Source organism: Argiope bruennichi, chromosome 7 (assembly GCF_947563725.1).
Source record: "Argiope bruennichi chromosome 7, qqArgBrue1.1, whole genome shotgun sequence".
Classification (NCBI taxonomy): Eukaryota; Metazoa; Arthropoda; class Arachnida; order Araneae; family Araneidae; genus Argiope; species Argiope bruennichi.
Genome location: NC_079157.1, coordinates 131,740,269 through 131,763,189, shown reverse-complemented (window position 1 = coordinate 131,763,189; position 22,921 = coordinate 131,740,269). Strand labels below are relative to the sequence as shown.

General features: G+C 28.7%; 1 protein-coding gene across 2 annotated transcripts; it reads left to right on the top strand.

Moving 5' to 3' along the window:
* Positions 1-15,441: 15,441 nt before the first annotated feature.
* On the top strand, positions 15,442-22,473 carry LOC129976337 (immunoglobulin superfamily containing leucine-rich repeat protein-like). 2 transcript variants are annotated; one of them, XM_056089851.1, is made up of 3 exons: positions 15,442-16,127; positions 17,792-17,943; positions 22,234-22,473. In XM_056089851.1, exons 1-3 carry the CDS (start codon positions 16,087-16,089, stop codon positions 22,383-22,385), a joined length of 345 nt encoding a protein of 114 aa, XP_055945826.1. In that variant the 5' UTR covers positions 15,442-16,086; the 3' UTR covers positions 22,386-22,473. The 2 variants fall into 2 exon arrangements, with proteins under 2 accessions (XP_055945826.1, XP_055945824.1); XM_056089849.1 differs by lacking the exon at positions 17,792-17,943.
* Positions 22,474-22,921: the final 448 nt, after the last annotated feature.

Sequence of the window (22,921 nt, the reverse complement as noted above, 5' to 3'; positions counted from 1 at the left end):
ATTCATATGCTACCATGCCTCCTTGATGAATTCTTTATTTTATGAATATATTTTTAATGTAACATTTGTAATACGGCATAAAAATATCTAAGTAAAATGAATCATTTAATAAAAGCCAGTTTGAAGTTAAATTTTATCAGAATATTTTGTTTCACGAGAATATTTTGGATGGATTGCATTCCCGAAACTTCCCCAAGACTTCAACATTGGATAAAAAAGGCATTTCGACAATGGTTTTGGGTTTTACCAATTTCTCAGAACACACTCCAGTCAATTGGGAAACATGCCGTCTTATGATTTAAGATGGTGGCTGAAAATGATGCTATCACATTCAACATGTTTTGTTGTAATAAAATTTGTAAACTTTCGTAAATGTTTGTTCATTGTATAATTCATTAAAAACTGACAAGGGGAGGGCACGAGATTGAAAATCCAGTTCGGGATGAGATTTAGTATAAAATCAAAAAAGTTTGTGCGCCAATTGACTAGCTATTGCGCTTTAATATTTTCGTGAGTATGCTTTTAGAATGTTCACTCACGAAAATATTAAAGCGCAATAGCCAGTCAATTGGTGCACAAACTTTTTGCATAGCTTATATACTAATAAAGTGCCGCCGTTAAGTAGTTAAGTAGTTAAGACACTGGCGTAGCAAACAGGACACCCGAGTTCGATCCTGGGCTAGCATCTTTTTTGCTTTTTCTTATTTGTTTTTTTATTCTAATTTATTTCAAATCAATTTAACAATTTACAAACAGTTTTAATTAATATGTTTTTCATTTTTTAAGCAAAAATAAATATTTACTATCCTAATTCGTGGATTACAATTTAACTTTTAGAAGAATTATAAATATGAATACAATTTTTTTAAATATACAGAATTATTTAAATTAAATTAACAATTTAAAGATAATTTCATTTAATATGATACTGGATTGATTTAATATGATATGGAAAATGAATGCATTTTCTCAAAATAACGCAATTATAATTTTAAAAAAAATTAAGATGTAAATGCGTTTTATTTTTGAAAAATTATTTCAACAAAATTACAGACAGTTTTAATTAATATGCGACTCTTTTACCAATCAAAAATGAAATCTCATCCCGAACTGAATTTTCAACCCTTGTAAGATCTAACAGCGAAGGTTTGCATTAATTTTTTTTTTTTTTTTTTTTTTTTTTTTTTTCCTCGCTCGAAGAAATTCTCGTTCTTTTATTATGTCCTACCCAAACTAACATATCAGCAATTTCGTCTGTAGACATCTTTAAAATAGGATCAGTTGTTCCCTTTTTTATTAATAAACATAGACAAATATCTCATAATATAAGAGAATCTAGACTCGAACTTGGAATAGGACTTATGCGAAATAAACACAAAAGCTGATATTTCTATTTACCAAATTTTCTTATAAATCAACTATAAACCGATTTCTAGTTTGAAATGCCCAATAGATTGTTCAGAATTGCTATAATCTAACGTGAATCAAGACAATCGAGAATAAGTTTCATTAATAATAAAAGTGCCTATTATAGAAATTATAAAAAAAATATGAAAAATAATGTAAGATGCGTCAATAGAATAACAGGCTATTAATCGGATAATTTTGACAATTTTTGAGATTACAATGAATTTATTTCCTCATAAATGTATATCACAACCACCAAGAAAGAAACTTAGACATATATTTTTATTTTGGCGTTTCTATCCTCTCTCGTATATTATTATTAATGTCAAGTTTGGAAAATTTAATTCCCGCAATTGGGTTTCTAATGCGCCAGTGGGCAATCATACAACAAACACCTTTCCACTTTTAATGCTAATAGATATAATAGTATAATGAACATTAAATATAGACGGTTGTTCCATATAAAAGTCTTCATCATAAAAAAGTTTTTTTTTTTTAATTTTAAAACCGTTTTGAAAGTTTTAAATGAAATTTTGATACTTTGTTCAGGCATTGTTTAATATAAAAGTTAAAAAATACGGAAAGAAATTAAATAAGGAATTTGAAAAGTTAATTCTGTAAATATCTTGATTTGTTAAAACAATATGAAATCGCTGGGCATTCAGTTGATCTCGCCAGGCCCGGAATAAGTTTGGCCTAGTGTTGACATACGTGGGCTGGGGGGAAAATATTTAAAGGGACGATGAAATAATTATATATGACATATATTTCGGTTTGTCAGTCCTTACATTCACATTTTAACTGTATTTTTGCTAATAATTGCCTTAAATACTGCTATATTACTTATTTCTTAAATGATTTAATTAAACTATTTGAATAATTAAGATAATATTGATCAGCTACTTTTTGCCCAAGAATATTTTACATTTAATTATTTAAACTTAACTTAACTTTCACTTCAGCATGGCATTTTTTGAAGGTGGGAGGGAAGATATGAATATTGCAGTTTAAAAAACTGGGAAAGGGTCACTGTTTTAATAGTTGTTCTAGGCTCCCTTTTATGCAGATACTTCTCTGCTGTGATATCATTGCAAAGTACAAAAAACTGGCCCACTACTATAAGTTTTTCTCTATTCATATGGTTCATAGATGCTTAAAAATGGCATTTATAGATAAAATGAGGCAATCAAAATCCACATTCGCCTTTCAAATCATTCTTATGAGATAGCTAAATCATTTTATAGTTTTCGAAAAACAATTATAGAAATACATATCCATCAATTCAAATAAGAGTGTATGAAACTTATTATACAAATGCACAGATTTGTAATACGCTTCATACAATTAAGTCTACAATAGATCTCTGGCCCTTTCTGCACAGCAGAAAACTGGACACAATTTTAACTAGGTTGAGAATTGGGCACACTCGATTCACTCATCGACATTTGTTGATGGGTGACCCAACACCCTTTTGCTCAATTTGTAACAGTCCGATGTCTCATTTACACAACGAGTTGCTTTCAAAAAATCCGCATGTAAACTTTTTTAGTTTTCTAAATAACATTGTTTTTTATAATTATACATAAACATTTACCGAGTTTTTTAGTACAGCACCATACCTTACATCATTGTAGCACTTTTTCATGAATCATATTTTTACTCTTTTAGACACTTGGATTTTGTAGACATTCTATGTTTTGATTTTATTATAAGTTGATTCAAATATTTTAATTTCATGAATGCGGCGCAGCTTAGCCAAAGATAGCTTTTGTGCCATAAAAAACAAACTCAACTCAATTTTCATCAAAACAGGTAAATTTTTTGTGATAAATGTAAATGGGCATGAACACATTTCGGAATTATTGAGGTTTTTCATCTTTTGACATTTCAATGACTCAAAATGTGTGAAAATTGTAGTCTTTTTTTTTTATTTTATTTTTTTTTTATTCTATGTAAAAATTCAAGAAAAATTTAAATAACTAATAAATAAAAAGAAATTCTAATGTAAATTTCAGTTTAATATATTAAAGTCTTGACAAGGCCAAAATGAGATACATTTTCGGACTCACTCATGAAGCTCTGAAGGCAAAATTTAAGTGCACTTTTTATACATCAAAAAATGTCATTTTTTTAACATTACGAAACAACTGTAATTTCATCTATCGATATTTTTAACTCTTATGGAACACTTCAGATTCAACTTCATCACCTATTCAGCGAAAAGAATCGCATATATATTTTAAACATTTTTCTGTTTATCTGTGGAAACAAAATTGGACACAGCTTTATGTTGGTATAAAGATCGCATATAAAATTTCGTTTAAATAAATCAAAATTACGAAGTCTTCGGACTTGCATGCTATCATTAGATAGACAGACAGTGAATCCGTTGACGAATTTGGCTTCTGTCGGCATCCTGGCCTAGGGATAGCGCGTCTTTCTTGTGACGTCTTTCTTTCGCCTCCCGGGTTCGAGTCCTGGTTCCTAGCATGGTTGCCCCCCCCCCTGCTTTCTATCTGTGAGGTATGTGAAAGAGCCCTATAAAAAGTGGTAGTGCAAGCGAGTGTGTGAGTGTCATCTTCATTTCAGCTAAAGTCAGACTTCTGTCCTGGAGTGCTTTATTACACCCCTCTCTCCCCATTCTCTTAGGATTTGGTTTGAATTGGTGTTCAATCAAAGGGGTTGAGTAACAACAACAAATTTGGTGTACAATTGGATCAGAAATTTTCAATTCATGTGATGTAACAATGCGTCAAACTTCCTTCATCTAGCCCAAACTGCTGGTTTCGTATGCGTACGAATGAAAAGACAAACAGACCTCCCTCAGGCGAACTTCTTCCAAGATTTCACAGAAAACTACTACTGCAGGGCAAGAATTTCATCTAAATAGAAAATTGCGTTTTCGAGCTGTTGTGTTAATAGAACAGACATAATAAATTTGTTAAAATCTTAAGCACGATTGCAATATTTAATACTTTATTTTTCATATATGAAAATGTAAAATATCGGTACATTTAATTTCCCTGATAAATAGCTTTCCATTTCATCTTTTTAAAATCATATCATGATACATACTCATTTATCAGTCTTTGTGCATATTCATTATTGCTGATTTATACTCAAAGTTTGAAGTAGACTAAAGGTGGGTTCAGACGAGGCTTATTATTGCGCGCAATAGAAGGTCACGCCTACTTCAGGAAAATCACGTGACTGCAACGGGACAATGGCAAATGGTTGTCCCGTCGGGACAACTATTAGCCATTGTCCCATCAACGTTGTCTCAACTGTTCACACGGGGACAATAGAGGGACAACAGTAGAGAGACAACGTTTGCGCGCAATAAAAAGCCTCGTGTGAACCCACCTTAAACGATCCCAAGCAGCAAAGAGAAGTCGCTAAACGATTGGCCAAGCATCGCATCCATCTGATATACGCCGCCCATATTTTGCCAATGTCACCTTTGCATTGGCGCGACATCGGATTCTGACCATATTTTTTTCTGTCGCCTCTGAAGATCGCTTTTTCATCGGGGCGAACTCCTACGGCGACTTAGTGAAAAAGACCGGCTCAAAGCAATCGGCCCATAGTCGCCTCGATGTCGGGAAAGTTGCTTTTCCTAGGCGGCGCTATGCGAACATATTTTAGAAATTTCCCATGAATCACCTGGCGTGTATTGGATTTTGAAATTCAACCAGCAACGAATACTGTCATTTCAAGAAACTTGGTAAGTGTAAAGTTTTTATTATTATATATTTGTAAATAATATATTATTTATTCTAAATAGTGAATAAAAAAGGTTATTTTTGTTGAAGCCGTTCGAACTCGTTGCTTACCTGAAACATGGAGTTGCACGTGATATTATTAGCGTTAGGCTTAAGCGACCATTATCATTTCTTTTCTTGTTTGTATTCTTTTCAAGTGATTTTATTTCTTATCTTTTTTTGTGTGTGTGTTCTTAAATTATTGCAGATATTTTTCCATTTCATTTACAATGCCTTTCCTTTTGTTAACAACAATTTCTAATGAAAAAAGTTTTTAAAAAATATTAAATTGCGTTCTTATGTTTTGGTTTTGCAATAACATTTGTGTTATTATTTTTATTTCGACATAAGGCTAAAAAAATAGATTAGCAGAATATATTTATTGTAAATTTCAAAAAAAAAAAAAAAATCTTTAAAACTTGCAATTATGTAGTTATATTTTAATACTCTTATGTGAATAGTTTATAATTATTTCACCTTTCATAAAATAGTAACATAAATTTTACACCCATTAGTTTATATTATTTTTCTCTATTGTCCTAAACATTATTATAATATTTGCCTATGTAGTTCATTATCAGTTTGAAAACATTATTAAGCTTATGAAGTTCTATAAGACTTTTACTCCTTAATTACATATCTCCAATTGTCAACAAATATTTTATTTGTACTTTTAAAAGAAATGAAAGCTCAATCATTATTCTAATTAAGGAATATGTTTTTTAGGTTCATCAAATCTGCAAAAAGAAGAGTGAACTTGAAGAAAAAGTATATGTATAATTCTTTATATGTATTACCAGCAAAATATGAAATCCAGTATTCTATAGAATGCCCAAGCATTGTATATAATGCCTAAAACAAGCCAGTAATGTATGAAACAATTTGTATTTCATACATTTTCTAAGCATTCTATAGAATGCCAAATGACAACCTGGCAAAGTATGAAATACATCTCTCATTTAATAAAATAAAAATTTTGTGCAACCTTTGTTTCAAAACTGAAAATGCAATTAAAGATAAAATACATTTTAAAATTGATCTATAAATATAAACAAAAAAAAAATTCTCACTATTTATTTGGAAACTACTGTGCAAGTTTCTATTCCTGACTTCAAAAAAGAGCAAAATATTGGAAGTTACAATTAATGTGACGGAATATGGTTTCTACCAACTTGGAACATCAGAAGGAAATTTAAAACAATTATATGCGAGACAATTATATGTCCCAATTCACTTTATATCCTAAGAACTTGTTTAGAATTGAAGTTATTCCAAATCACAAAATTTCTCTCTGGTCAGTTGCAATTACTCAGATCAGTGGAAGCAATCAAGGATTTATCAGATGTATGTGTTAAAGTGCTAAAATATGTAATGTCTTTTCGTGAAAAATGTAGTAAAACTTCAAAATGTTGTAATGTGATAGGCTTGAATGACAAGTAGGTAGATTTTAATTTCTGATTTTTTTATCTGAAAACTTATTTGCCTTAATTAGAAAGGCATAAATTTTGTTTTGTACAAATTTTATTTTTCTATATAATTTGAATAAATTTTTTTTAATGGCAACCTCATTATTTTTGCAGACTGACAATTCAAGTGATTTTAATTCTATTTAGCTTAGTTAATTTTCCTTTTCATTTACATTTTTTCTATGAAAGAAGTTTAATAAAATATTAAATAACATTTTTATATTTTGGTATTGAAATAACATTTGTGTAATTATTTTTATTTTGACATGAGGCTAAAAAAAGTTTAGCAGAATATATTTATTTTAAACTTTCTTTAAAATTTGAGATTATGCAGGCACTTTTGAGTACTCTTATATGAATAATTTCAAATTATTTCACATTTCATAAAACAGTAACATAAATTTTACTCCCATTAGTTTGAGTTTTTTTTTTTTTTCTTTATTATCCTAAACATTATTATAAAGTTTGCTTACACAGTCCAGTATCAGAACAAAAATATTATGCTTATGAAGTTCTATAATACTTTTGCTTGTTAATTACTCATCTCCAATTGTCAACAAATGTTTTATTTGTACTTTTAAATGAAGCGGAATCTCAATTACTATTATAATTGTTTTCTAGGTTCATCAAATGTAATCAAAAAGGAAAAATGAAATGTATAAATAAATGTATAATTCTCTTTATATGTAGCTGAAGATTCAGTTATACATATATATAATATTTATATAAATGTGTGTGGATTTTTAGAAATTTCAAACTCTTCAAGTATTACATAATAAATAAAGTTTAAATAAATTTTTTATAAATGACTTTGTGTCAATATTATTTATTCTTGTAAATTATAAGTCATAGTTTCAGGATTTTGCTTGGGTGTATAAGTCATTACAGAAAATTCAGTAAAAAATTTCAATTAAATTATTATTTTACTTTGTATTTCTAAAATATTATTTAATGAAGGTCTTTGTAAATAAATTGTTTTGCATAGTTGTTTTTCTTTTCTCCTAAAAATAAAGAGGGGAAAATAATAATTAAAAAAATATGTATCTAAAGAAATTTTGTATAATTGAAAGTAGTGTTTACATTTTTAGGTATGGAGTTTTTGTGAAATATTCAGAGTTAATCATAGATCAAATTTGCTTCTTGTGCCATGAAACAAAACCAAACTAATAGATTTAAAAAAATTAGAAATTTGAAGTAAATTGTTAATTTGTGCTTGTAAAATGTTATCAATTGGACATTAGCTAACACTAACATTTGTAATGAGGTATAAAATTTCTACACTATAAAGTAACTTTGTAAGTTAATAATAAATAAGATTTCGTATAAGTGAAAGAAGTGTTGTATTTTTGTGCATGGAATTTTTGTGAAACATATTTTTCAAATATTCAGAGTTAATCATAGATCAAATTTGGTTATTTTGCCACAAATCTAAACCTCACTAAACATAAATTATAAAAATATTAGAAATTTGAAGTAAGTTATTAAATAAGAAGTAAGTTTGTGCTTGTAAATTGTTGTTTATTGAATATTAGCTAACACTAACATTTATAATGAGGTTTAAAATTAATGCAATATGAAGTAACTCTGTAAATTAATAGTAAATAAAATTTCCTATAATGGGAAGAAGTGTTCCATGTTTGGGTATGGAATTTTTGTGAAATATTCAGTGTTAATCATTAATTAAATTTGGTTCTTGTGCTACAAAACCAAACAACTAAATATAGATCAAGAAAATATTAGAAATTTGAAGTAAATTATTAATTTGTGCTTGTAAAATGTTGTATGTTGGACATCAACTGACACTAACATTTATAATGTGTAAAATTTCTACAACTTGAAGTAACTTTGCATGTTAATAGTAAATATAAGGAATTTTGTAGAATTGAAAGAAGTGCTGCATTTTTGTGTATGGAATTTTTGAGAAATATTCAGTGTTAATCAAAGATCAAATTTAATTCTTGTGCCATAAAACCAAACTAATCATAGATAATAAAAAAAATATTAGAAATTTGAAGTAAATTATTATTTTGTGCTTGTAAAATGTTATCTATTGGACATTAGCTAACACTAAAATTTATAATGAGGTATAAAATTTCTTCATGAAGTAATTTTGTAAAGTCAATAGTAAATAGAATCAGTAAAATTGAAAGAAGCATTACATTTTTGTATATGGAATTTTTATGAAACATATTTGTGAAATATTCGGGGTTTAACATAGATCAAATTTGGTTATTTTGCTAAGAATCTAAACCTCACTAAACATAAATTATGAAAATATTAGAAATTTGAAGTAACTTAATAATTTGTGCTTGTAAAATATTTTCTATTGAAGAAACATATAATAGGAATTATATAATTTAGTGTTTTAAACTATTTTTAATCAATGCATTAAATTTTAGGGTGTTAAAATAGGAATTTGTGTTTTATTCATTATTCTTTAGGAATTATTTGTTGATTACTCACATTAAGCAATATAAAAGTGTGTATAGTAAAAAAAAAATATTTTTTTAATAAGAATTATATATTTTTCTATTTCGAATTTAAAATAGCTTTTAAAAACAGATGATATAGGCAATATATGTAATACACCTACTTTTAAATTTCTAATATCAGTTAAAATCATTCTGATTAATTATGTAATTGAAACTATGATTATGTTAACATTTCTTCCCATGCATTAAACAATGAAAATAAACAGGAAATATCAATGAAGGAAATAAATCTTATATGTAGATAGATGTTCAGGGGATCAAATTTAAAATTATTTCAGATAATTTTAACATTTGTTTATTTTTTTAAAGAGCAGTAAAAAAATGTCATTTAAACATTTTATAGGGTAAGGTTGTGGTAAAATCTATGCTATAATAATAGTTAAAAAAAGTTGGAAGAATTATTAGAATGACATTTTCCATGAATTTTTATCAAAAGCAAGTATTTTATGGAATTTTAAATTTATCAAAATAAATAACAAACACTATTATTAATAGGTAAAAAAGAAAAGCAAACTATACAAAATTTTGAAAGTATGATAGTTTTAAATATTATGACACTAGTTTCTAGAGTTTGAGAAAATTGAATAACCATTAAACTAATATTTCAATTTGACACCAGCAAGTGTTCAGAAATAAATTGCCTATTGATTGGCATTTGGTTGCCCATTGCTAAAATACATGGGGAAATGATTGGTATTGGGTCGCCGATTGTTAAAACACATGGGGAAATGATTGGTATTGGGTCGCCGATTGTTAAAACACATGGGGAAATGATTGGTATTGGGTCGCCGATTGTTAAAACACATCGGGAAATGATTGGTATTGGGTCGCCCATTGATAAAACAGGTCGCGAAATGCTTGGTATAACGTCGCCCGTGATAATAACAAGTCGCCAAAGGATCGGCAAATTCGTCGAAAACAAGTCGGGGCGGCGAACCGCCGGGGGACATGACCAATGTCGGGGCGAGATCGCCTCCGATCTCGCCCCAATCTCGCTCGTTCCGTGGGGCGATGCTTGGCCAATGGTTGGCCAACGATCTTTTGCTGCTTGGGATGCATTCAAAACTAGCGTCTGTATCAAATATAATCAGACAAATCAAAAAGAAAATCACACAATTTTAGTCATCTTATCTTCATCATGAATGATGCATTTGTTTGTGTCAGCAACTGCTAGATATATTCGACTTTCGAAGTCGCAGATTTTTGTGATCGCGAGGGAGTAACACAACAGAATCACTAAAGAAAATGAAGGTCTCGTTTATCTCTGCGTCCTTTCTAACGATTCTGGGTTTAGTACTTTCGCAACATCTATGCCCTCCACCCGAGCTCATAAAGCCATGTGAGTGCACCAATCCTTATTGGCCAGTAACCTACAGCTGTGACCATATCGCAGACCAACGGCCGTATTCACCAACCGTTGTTAAACATCGGCTGATGATTAAACGCTGTTCAGCAGTCAAATCGGTATTCACCACACCAAACCCGTTGTCAATTTCCCCCTGTTTTCCCCAATTTTTTGATTCATGGACTTCCGATGATCACATTTGATCAACGGTTTTCCGCATGCGCAGTTCTCAAGAAGGACAACTGTTACATTAGTTTTCAAACAAACATGGAGGATTTAGATACATTGGAACTATTGCAGTTGATATCAGATAGGAGGTGAATAATTTACACTGACAGAGTTTCTGATTTGGATTTGTTAGATGAATGTAATTTTGTTTCCAATGCATTTTATATTTGAGAAGGAGAAATTAAGCATCAATATTTTACGAAACAGTGCTGTAACTACTGAAGAGAAATTGTGTATTGCCTTACGTTTTTTTGCTTCAGGAAGTCATCAACAAATAATTGGTGATTTCAATCAAACTATCCAGTCATCATGTTGCCGGGCTATAAATGAAGTATCTAGATGTATAGCTGAAATGAGGCCAAGATTCATTTACCTACCAAATAATGAATCTGAGCGACTTGAGGTATGTTTACATTTATCCCTTTTACATCGTTCATATGGGAATCCCTTTTTATTGGTATTATATCCGAGTTGATTTTTGATTATTATTTTCTGGAATTAAAATTAGAATCTGTCATTTGTATAATTCCGTGAACATTCAAATTTTTGAAGCAAAGGAATTATAATTAAAAGAATTTTCTAAACTTATTAATACCTTTTAGAAAACTCATCAAGTTTAGTACGATTATACTGTTTTTTGTCAATACTGTTTTACAGTTTTTTGTTCCTTAAAATACTTCCATTAAAAACATTTTATTGCATATTTTCTATCTGGTTAATCTAATGACTTGCTAATAAAATAAGTTATTTCATATCTATACATATTCATATCATTTGTGTAGTCTTATAGTTTTTTTAATTATGTTATTATGGCGATATAAGTTATTAAAAATTGATAATGTATGTATGTAATATTTTTTCAAATCATTTTTAATTAACTTTTAATATTACTTTTATAACTAGAATTCATCTGTAACAGTTTTTGCATTTGTTATGCTATAAGAAAATTTTCCCATTCTTTACATAGACAGTGTACATGTTAATCAATTTTAACCTTGCTCCTTTTATTTTTCAATTTTGTAAATCTGTAAAAATATAATAAAGAATTCAAGTATTAAAGATTATTTGCAATATAAACTTAACATTTTAATTATGCTTTATTCCATATTGAAAAATCTTATTCTTCTACCCCTACCATTATACCACTGTATATCAAAGATTGCGGCAGATTTTTGTATGAATAAAGCAAGAAGGGTTTTTGAGAAACAACCACCTAAATAATAAAAGATTAGGAAAAAAAATATTCTTTCTGTAGAATATTTCCAAAGTTATCTGCAATCACTTACAAATATTTTAGAATGCACATTTCTAGTGATTGAGAATAGAATATCTTATGTCTTTTTTTTATATATATAAAAAAGTTTTAAAAAGTACTTTATAAATGAATTCTAAATTTAGTTACAAAAAATGGAATTTTTGTCTTATATCAAATATTATAATATTTAAAAAATTTAATATTATAATCAAATAAATTATAATATTTGTGTTTATACTATCAATTTTTAAGTATGTCATGTAAGTATTATTGTTAAATTAGCAATTTTTTTCATTAGTTATTTATAATATAATTAATTCTTATTTCACATTTCTCAGATTAAAGACTTGCAAAGATATGGAAGAAATAAGGAACAGCCTTTTCCTCCTGAAAAAAAAAAAAAAAAAGAAAGAAAGAAAAGCAACAAACAAAAAAATCTTTTTCATCTGTCTGGTGATGATTATACAGGATTGCTTTTTGTATTTTTGAAACTTTCCTGTATGACGCATTTCCATGATTGTACACTGTTTTCACATGGGTATATAAGTTTTTTTTTTTTTTTTTTTTTTTTAGTAAATTGATTTTTTATGTTATTATTTATTTTATAGAAAAAGAATTATTGCAGTTTTTATTATCATTAATAATTAGAAATTTAAAGAAATTACTTTTGTTACTTATAAATTGTGTGATATAATAATGTGCTTAGTTACTCAATATAGCTAATCTCTTTTACAATATCAGTTTACTTCAGCTTTAATCTTCAACAATGTGTATAAAATTAACATTTTTTAAAGAAATCAAATTTTGACCTTTGTTATCTGCTGAAAATGATTACCAATTTTTATTAATGTTTTCCTTCTCATTACATAACAAATTTTAACATTATTTCTAATGTATTCTCTACCTGATTATTTTTTGAATTTATCTGTATAGAAATGACTAAATAATTCCTTATTCCCATCTTTGAAAATCAAATGTATTTTTAATTTGATGTTGTTCTTTTTATGATTTATAGAAAATGACATGCATGTATGACTCATATCAGTGTAGTTATTTTTTAGTGGTTTTATGTGCTCATTATCTTATTACAATATGTATATGTATTAGAGAAATAAAAAGACACATATAGAAGAATTTTGTATTAAGAATCAGCATTAATGTTGCACCTCTATTGACACTTTCTTGTAATTCTTGTAGAAGAATTTTGAATTAATAATCAGCATGAATGTTATATTTTAAAGTACCTTTAATGGAACTTTGTTTTAATGCTTGTAGAAGCTGTAACTTCTCTGTCAGAATTTTCTTTTGTAATTCATATATGTTACTTTTCGAGTCAAATTTGAATAAAATAGATTTTTGTATACAGAAGTCCTTTTTTAATTTTGCATATTTTAAGACATTCTGAGAAGTGTGTGAAAAACAAAGAAAATAGATTAATTGTGATTTGAAAATTTTGGAATTTGAAAAACAAGTATAGATAATAACTTATCCGAGTTAATTCAAATTTCTACAAATTATGATGCAAATATAAAATTTTAAAAAAGAGGTTTTTATTTTAAAAATTCAACTTAATTTAACTGACAGTTTAATGTAACCTATTAGAATAATATTTAAGATGATTTCAAGAAAAAAAATTTTGTGAAAAATTCTTTTACTTTTTTGAAACATTTCAATTTGGATCATCTTTCATCAAATTTAAATATAGAAAGAGATTCCTTGTTTAAATACACAAGATCCTGAGTTGAAAAATTTGACAATTAAACAAAGGAAATTATGCTGACTTAACAGTATTTAGTTAGATGTTGTGCTCATAGGTTTATGATTTCAGGAAGTAATGATTGTCATGAAGATATGAATAATTAAAAACATCGTTGGAAATTAATATAATAAAGTGACAGATATTATTCAAGTATGAGTAGAAACTAAATGTTAAAATATCAAAAAATTAATAACTTTTTTGGTACAAAATCCTGGGAATAAAAAAAATAAAAAAAAAGGCAAAAACTTGTTGAAACAAATGGAATTTCACATTTACTTGAAAGAATTAAAATATCATTACTAGTTTCTGACAGGCTAATCAAGTTAAACTGTGTTGCTTTTTCATTAAGTTTGAATCATCAAGCAGAAAGTGTTAAAAAATTTATTGTTAATTGTAGATGTTTTGCCACTCAATTTATTTGAACAAAAGTGAATGCTTATGATGTGCAAATTAATCATTTATTTCATTCAGGGATATCAATTCTAAAATAAGTATGGTTTTCATCAATATTTACATTATTTTTATACTGATTTGTAATGTCAAGTACATGTTGTCAAGCTAACAATTAGCCCATTCAAATTTAAAGAGTTGCCAAATTCATTGTTTACAAAAAGTTTTAGATTTGAGGTATAAATGAGCTTCTTCACTTCCACAATAACTATATACTATTCAAATTTATTGCATGAATATTTATTTTGGTGAAATAGCTGTTGGTCTTCAATATTCATATACAATTTTCACTGACTTTTGTTTATAATTTGAATCTTCTGATTTGCAGCATATATTCTGAATGTATATATTCTTCTTATATGTATATATTCTGACATTTATAACTATAAATTTATATCTTTTTAACAAAATATATGTAAAAATTTAATATTCTGATAGTTAATAAAAGAAAAATTTTCCATATTTGCTTTTCAATAGAAATAAAAGCATACCACAGAATAAGTATTTTTTACTTTTATTCAGTTTTGAGGGAAAAAAATTATCTCAAAAACTACTGAATATGTAGACAGCTAATACATATTTAAATATTGACACCAAAAACAATCTTAGTATTTTTTTAAAATATAATATATTGTGGAAGTTTAAAACCTATTTGTTTAAAAATAAATGCTGAAAGTCTAATAACAATCTTAAAGAGAAGTTTGTAATATATGCTATAAACTTCATGCAAACAATTATATGGGATTGTCAGAGATATCATTGCTTTTCATTACAATTTAAATAACCTTTGGAAATTGAAATATTTTGTGTAAATGAAAATTATTTACTAATATGGAAGTCATAATACTTGTAAGCAAGATTTTATACACTACATTTCCTCCTCTTTTATTATATTAAAAATACAGGATACTACAATTTTTGTTAAATTCATTGTTTAGAAGAAACTTCAATGAACTCCTCACTTGCGAAATCAGTTTGCAGCAGTTTGTTATTTCTATTGTTTATGTATATACTCTATAATTATATAAAAAATGTTTAAATATTTCCATAAGTAAATGAACTAATTTAAGGTTAATATGCATTTTTTTCAAAAATTTAATTCAGATAGACCTTTTGTAAAAGTTTAATTCATTGGAAAACTATTCAAAGCACAGCTAATATGCATATTCTCAATTCAAAAGAGAGCAAATGCTCAAATGTTTTATTACATAATAATAGAGTGGACATCTGGGAAAGAAACAAAATAACAACAAAAACACGAAACAGCGCTGATAATCATGTGATATATATAGACCAATGAAGATCCATTTCCGGTTGAAAAAGGCAGAAAAAGCTGCTTGTCGTAACCTTGATGCTTAGTCGTGAAATTACCGTTCGTGAATACCAATGATCATTGGTTGATGATTTATCGTTGATCATGGGTTGAACGATCCGATGTTTAGCAACCGGTTTGGTGAATACGGCCGCAAGAGACGCTGATAGGCATATTTAACAAGTCTCTGGATTACCCCTTGCATGCTCTAGTGATCAATAACTCAACTCTTCTCTACCTCCCCACTGCTTTGATGAGAGCCAAGAATGTGACCATCTTGTTGATAAGTCATTCTACAATGTATGCTATCTTTGATGAGCCAGTTGGGGCATCGTATGAGATGCAGATGTTTCAAGTTATCGAGAGTTTATTTCAAAGAGGGTTCGACTGGGATATGTTTAAAGGTCTGAAAATTGGTCAGATTCAAATAGAAAGGACAGATGTCAAAAGAATTGGATCGTCTTTTGTACACAACATGGAACCTACAATATCTGAAATCACATTTGACACGGCGAAAATAGTTACCATTCATGCATATGCATTTGCAAAATTGACTCATTTGAAAAATCTCGTAATGCCACACAATTTTATTAAAAAAAATTCAAAGATCCATGTTTCCAACTCCAGCAAACATTCAAATTCTAGATTTCTCGTAAGTATTTAGGCATTCTTTCTCTGCAAAATATTATTTTGCCAAATGTTTTCATACTTTTAAACACCTTTAATTAACTTTTTTGATTTATTTGATTTGCATCATGCTTGTAAATATGAAATATTTTTACTTATTCTCTGCTTTACTGACGTAAAGTGACTTTTGAAATTTTTCACATTTGAATCTTCTCGATGCGAATACACTGGTTAAATGTTTTCGAAATTTAATAACGCATTTTCAAAATTTTATAAATTATAAGTTAAAGATTAAAAAATATCGATAAAACTAGAAAATGATTCAAATAAAACAAATCCTCTTTCAAGTATGCTATAAAACAGCATTTAAAAATTGTTATTATTATTATTTTCAAATTCTCCTTTTCTATGCAAGGCAAATAAAATATTTATAACTCTTGTGCACTCTAACTCTTAAATTTGTATTATGTTATTATTCATCTTCTGAAATGAAATAACCAGAAAAATAAATTAGATTAGCAATAGAAATAAATATTTCAAAATTTTATGTTCGTTTCTAACTTTTCTTCCCCCATAATATGATCCTATCAAAATATGACCCAGCAGGAAACTTTTAGTAAATGTATCTGCAAGCTCAGGAAATTAAATGAAATAAATCACGTTTGGAAAACCAGAGAAAATCATGTCGAAAAATTAAAAACACCTTTAATCAAATAAATTTGGTTAAAAAATCCTGCTTGAGTCTTTGTTCTGTTTTTTAACAAATGGTAACTTCCAAAACGATTTCCCTTCGATTGTTAAAAAAAATATTCTCTGAAAAAATGCGAAATACAACTATGCTGGTACTCCTTTTAATGTTTTTTTTATGGATTATTTTTAAAAATCAAAACATTTTTTAATAGGATAAAAGGAAATATTTTAAAAATTTAAAAACGAAATATTTAAATAAATAATAATACTTCCAAAAAATTTTTAATCAACCTTTCATAAGAGCATATATATATATATATATATAGAGAGAGAGAGAGAGGGTGGTTATAATTAAAGTTCCACTTTGAAATAGTCATAAAAAAAGACTACTGGACCAAATATTATCAAACTTGGTAATGATTGAAAGAAGGTCATGGGGATTTCTTTTCCACCAAAAAAAAAAAAAAAAAAGTTCAAAAACTCACCATTAGGAAGTTGAATGGTACTATATTCAATATTGTTAAGCAAAATAGGACAAAATGTGTTTAATCGTTTCTGAAACGTGTTGCAAAGCATGTTCAATGTGGCTTCAACCATTTTTTGAAAGCAAGTTAAATCGCGTTACTGCATTCTCGACAGTAGCTCTTAGCATATCAGGAGGAATGTTACGCACATGTCGGTGTACCACATCTTTCAATTCCACCAAATTATTTAGATTATCACCATAGACAGTGCTTTTTGAGATATCACACATTGAACATGCTTTGTAACACGTTTCAGAAACGTTTAAATACATTTGAAACCAATACCTTCATGTCGTATTTTGCTTAGCAATATTGCATACAGCACCATTTTTTCCCTGGTGGTGAGTTTTCGAACTTTTTTGGCAGAAAAGAAATTCCCATGACCTCCTTTAAACTATTGCGAAGCCTATATATATATATGCTTACATTATACTTTGATTTCTTAATTGATTGACTTAATTTCTACATTTTGCAGGTGGAATAAAATTTCAGTGCTGCCAGATGATATCTTTAACAATATGCCCACCCTGACAGATGTATTTTTAGAGGGTAATCGTCTCAAAACCTTTCCTGCACGCACCTGGGAAAAATTGATTGATAATAATCTCTCTCAAGTAACTTTAGCAGGTAACTAATACATTGCAAAATTGTAGTTTCATATATAGGAGATATGCATGGCATATGTTAAAAAAAATGGTATGATAGTGGAATTCAGAATTAGGAGGAAAATGGGAATATTAGATAAGAATAAACAGTTATAGAAATACAATTTATGAACCCATTTTTTTTTTAGTGGACAGTAAAAAAAAACGGGAGAGATTTTTGATTTTATTTTAAACCAAAATACTTTATTCTCGAGAAACTTTTTTGGTTAAATAAAATATGGCTATTTTCAAAAAAAAAAACCAATTATTATTTGTACTGTAAAACAATGAACTCATAACTATAAAAGAATGTAACATCGATAAACTATATTTTCATTGCTCTCCGCGTTTTTAAATCTCATTTTCTCTACTTTAAAAGATGCACAGGATTCTAAAATTAATTAATGAGGCTCATGCGATGTTTATCGCATGAACAAAAGCTGATTTTATTAAATATACATAAAAGAAATAAATTTAATAAAAGCCATTTTTAAAATGCACTTTCATTAATGTGCTAAAAAAATAGTTTTTAAATGTCTCCGATTTTTATTTAATTTTTGATTCATTATTCTGAAACAAAATTTAATTTATCCAAATTAATTAACTCAAAATAAAGTTTTGAAAGTATTAAAAAAAACATGTTGCATCGGGAGCAAGTAAATGTGTATAGTTTCAAAACCCAAAAAATGTTAAGAAGTGAGTGGAAGATTTATTAAAAAATTCTCTCTTTACTAACATAAGTAAAAAAAAAAAAAAAAAAAAAGAGTAAAAACAATTTTCAAAATTTATTAGCATTTAAAAAAGCAGATTTTTTTTTTTTTTTTTTTAATTTACCTAGCGTCTTCGTTTTAATCTTAAGAATTATTGTTTCTAAAACTTAATACTTTGCCTCATCCCGTAAGGAAATAAATCTTAATTAAATTTAACCGACCGACTATTTTAATTTAATTAATTTCTGAAAATATTAGACTAGCCATTGAAAACAATATGCAAAATTTCAAAACTCTACAACATAAATAGTTAAAGAAAAAAAACTCAACTACAAAATTTAATAATTACAAGTATGAAATAAATTAAGTTAAATAAACATTTTTGATAAAAGCGCATAAAATTGAGTTTATTCTGATGAAACCATTTACGAACACTACATTGTAAATTAATCGTTCCTCTTACGAATATAATAATGTGATTGTAAATTTATAAATGAATGATTACAGGTAAATTCGGAAAAAAAAATAAGCATTTTTGTAATTTCGAAGATGATAAACTTTAATAAAAATGGAATTCTGAGAGGAAGAAAGGAAAAAAAAAAAAAAAAAAAAAAAGGCTTTATTCGTCATGGAGTTGTAGAGATTACGATAGGTCTTATTCACATCAAATGTATAATGTCAGTCGACGAATTTAACGTGCACCAAACCCGCTTACATGACGGTTCTTCGGTGGAATCGGGTCGAGAACTTGAAACCCTTCGGTTCCGAAACCAAGACTTGACCACCGCAGCCCTCTCTTCGTTTTATCAGTTGTTCCTAGGTTTTGACGCTACTCTGTAATTTTAGTGAGAAATTGAATTTCATTCGAGCAGTTTGCTGCATTTGTGAGCAATCCCTGTTCGAATTGCCCGCATAAACGGATGGGCTGATGGTCAAACCTTTGAAGTAATTGATCCAAAATTGGATTCATATCTACAAATACGGCAATAAAATCATGTACTAATTTACTATATTTAGGCCATTTTCTGTGTTCGTATACAAAAGTAGATGCTGGCAGATTTCTTGTGGATGGATTTCGTTCAAAATCTCGTAGAAATAAACAAATGATATCAAATTTCATCCATCTGGCTTGTTGCGTCTCGTTCATAGATGGGCAGACAGATCGGCTTCTTTGGGTTCGGAGGCACAGGGTGGGCAAAACATCCGAAGAAAGTTTAAACATTTATAAAACCCGGAGAATTAAGCAACATAAAAAACGGTTTGTAGGTTTAGCATCGAGAAGGCCAGATTTTTTTTAAAGATAAATAAAAAATAATTTAAAAAAACAGCCAATAGGTGGGGTTTTGTACATAAGTGAAGGAAAAGGCTCGAAAATAACAAAATTAATGTTACAAAATCATTTATTATAGCAATATGTGTACCACATGTCTACCATTACAGGCGATAACACACTGCAGGCGTGTCACAAATCCAGCAACGGCAGAGTGCAGCATGTATATATGACAGCTCTCGGTGGATTGCATTTTCAATTCCGACAGATTGGATAGACGGGATAGATATACCAGGATTTTAAATTTTCCATAGCCAAAAGTCAGCGGTGTCAGATTTGGAGACCATCAACTGTATCATGAATCCCTTCACTGGAATAGAAGTGCGACTTATTGCTCCATCTATATCTATATCTATACTTATAATAAAGCTCAATGTGTGTGTGTGTTGGCGCTCTACAGGCCAGGTCATTTGACATACAGCTATTAAATTTGGTACATGTATACCTTAGAGGTCGGGAATGTGCACCTGGGGTCCCCTTTTTTTTGAAATTTTAATTATTAATTAAAAACTAACTTTCCCGCCAAAAAAATCTTCCATTTTCCCCACCGCCAACTTTTCCGCCAAAAAAAATCTTCCATTTTCCCCACAGCCAAATGAGTAAGGCTTTATTTTTTTTATTTTTCCCCAATAGTAATGAGTTTAGGGTTAACATTTTTCGGCGGATTATTTCAAACGATTCTGTTTATTTTCTGAATGTTGTATGCATTTAAAATTAAACATTGTTAATTAATCCATGTTTCAGATTTATTCTGAAGTACTTTTGAATTAAAATAACACAGAATAAAGGAAATTAAAAATGTCTAATCTGCATAGCGTTACTCCAACTGGCGTAGAAAAATTCACGCATTTGCGTTACCGTAAGTGGCGAAGAAAATTCACGCATGCGCATTCTGATTGTTGCCATGACAACCGTTATCAACGGATGATTAAAATTACTTTTAGGTTAGTTGCATGCTTTTGTAAGTAAATTGTATTTATGTTAGTTATATATTTTTTAAATATGCTTATAGTTTTAAGTACATCGTTTTTTAAGTAGTTTTTTTTAACCTGTTTTCGACCGATTATTTTAAACGATTCATTTTATTTTCTTAGTGTTTGATGCATTTAAAATTAAACATTGTTAATAAATCGATCTGTTCATGATGAATCTGAGAAATTTTTGTTGACAAATTCTTGAGATATTACATAAATTAAGAAAGATATTCTTTAGTGCCCATAAAGTTTAAACGCTCAGTGACTCTATTATCAGTAATCATATTATTAAAAAGAATGCTTTGTTTCAGTAAAAAATATTATTAATTGCAGATTAATCATTTACACTTTAATTTAAAGCATAATTTCTACGAGGGGTAACAGAAAATTAGAGAGATACATATCACGCTATGACTGAAGGCCTTTATAATATTATGAGTGAATTATATGACTATCAAAATTTGAAGTTTTAAAATATTTTGCTGAATAATCTATTAAAGTTGGAATTGCGTAAAATATTTAATGGTACAACCGGAGTTTAACCTCCTGCTTGGCGCACTTTTTAAAAATCGCCAACAACGGCCTTGCGAATTGTTCAAAAGCAAAGGAGCAGATGTTCAATTATAGTGCATAATAAAGATTGCCAGCTTTGGAGCGTTATCACATCTTGGCGAAGAAGGGGGTTAAACTCCGGTTCAACCTATTTAATTATTAAAATTTAAACGAACATTAAGATTGGCGAACCGGCTGGTCGCCAAAGGCGGCTAGTCTTACATAAACGTAACAGTAGAAAGCACATCTTTTTCACGCAAACATGGAACAACCTTTTAGCGCAGAAGCGTTAAATAACACTATTTACTGTCACTGTTTCCCACCCACATATTTCCAACTAAGTCATCCTCACTAGCGCCATCTGTCGGCAGTTTTTTTTAATTTATCTCATCTTAAAAAAAATCCTGTGACCTATCAATGCTAAACCTCCAAAACGATTTTTTATATTGGTTATTTTTTCGAGTTTTATGAATTTTTAAAAAATTTTACGGACTTTTTGCTTACCCTGTATATGACATCAAGATTCATCAAAATTTCGAGAACAATACAGTATTACTCTATTTATATTTTGTTTAAAAAAAAAGTAAAATCTGCTTTTGAATACATTATAGTGCAAAATATGTTTTTAAAATTGCTTTTTGTTAACTTTATTTTCCCTAAGCTATTAAAGATTCTTCAGAAACTGATTCAATTTATTTTTATTTCAGATAACCCAATCGTGTGCGATTGCGGTATCAAGTGGTACACCAAAAAGCGAAGATCTGTTCGAGTCACAGGTAAATGTGCCGAACCACAAAACTTGAGAAACTACAATTTAATACAGCTCACTCCAGGAGATTTCAACTACTGTCCGAAGTAAACAAAAGATGTTTAATTTATAAAAGAAACCAAACTATGAGCATGTATTAAAAAGTCATTTTATATCGATATTATTCCTGCAACAACAATAAGAGAAATTGAAAGTATTTCTCTAAAAAAATGAAATAATTATTCTACAAATATTTAAAAATAAATAGAAAAATTCATACGTAGTGGCTGATTCTGTCATTTAAAGAGCATGTAGAATTCAATCGATATAGAATTAGAAATGAAGCATGAAGATGGTATGTACGCACGATACATTATAGTGCAAGGCAATACATTATACGAAGGCATGGCAAGGCAATACATTATACGAAGGCATGGCAAGGCAGTCAGATTTATGACGACTCGGGAATGTACAGATCAGACAGCCAATACATCGTCAGAGTGCGTAGTGAGAAACTGATGCAAAAATTAAGAACTTCTAAGCACCTTACCCAAAAAGATTAAGCAACTTTATGCATACATAAGTTTGCATATTTTCTAAGCAAACGGTGTCTTCGGTTTTATAATAACACATAGTTTTTACTAAAA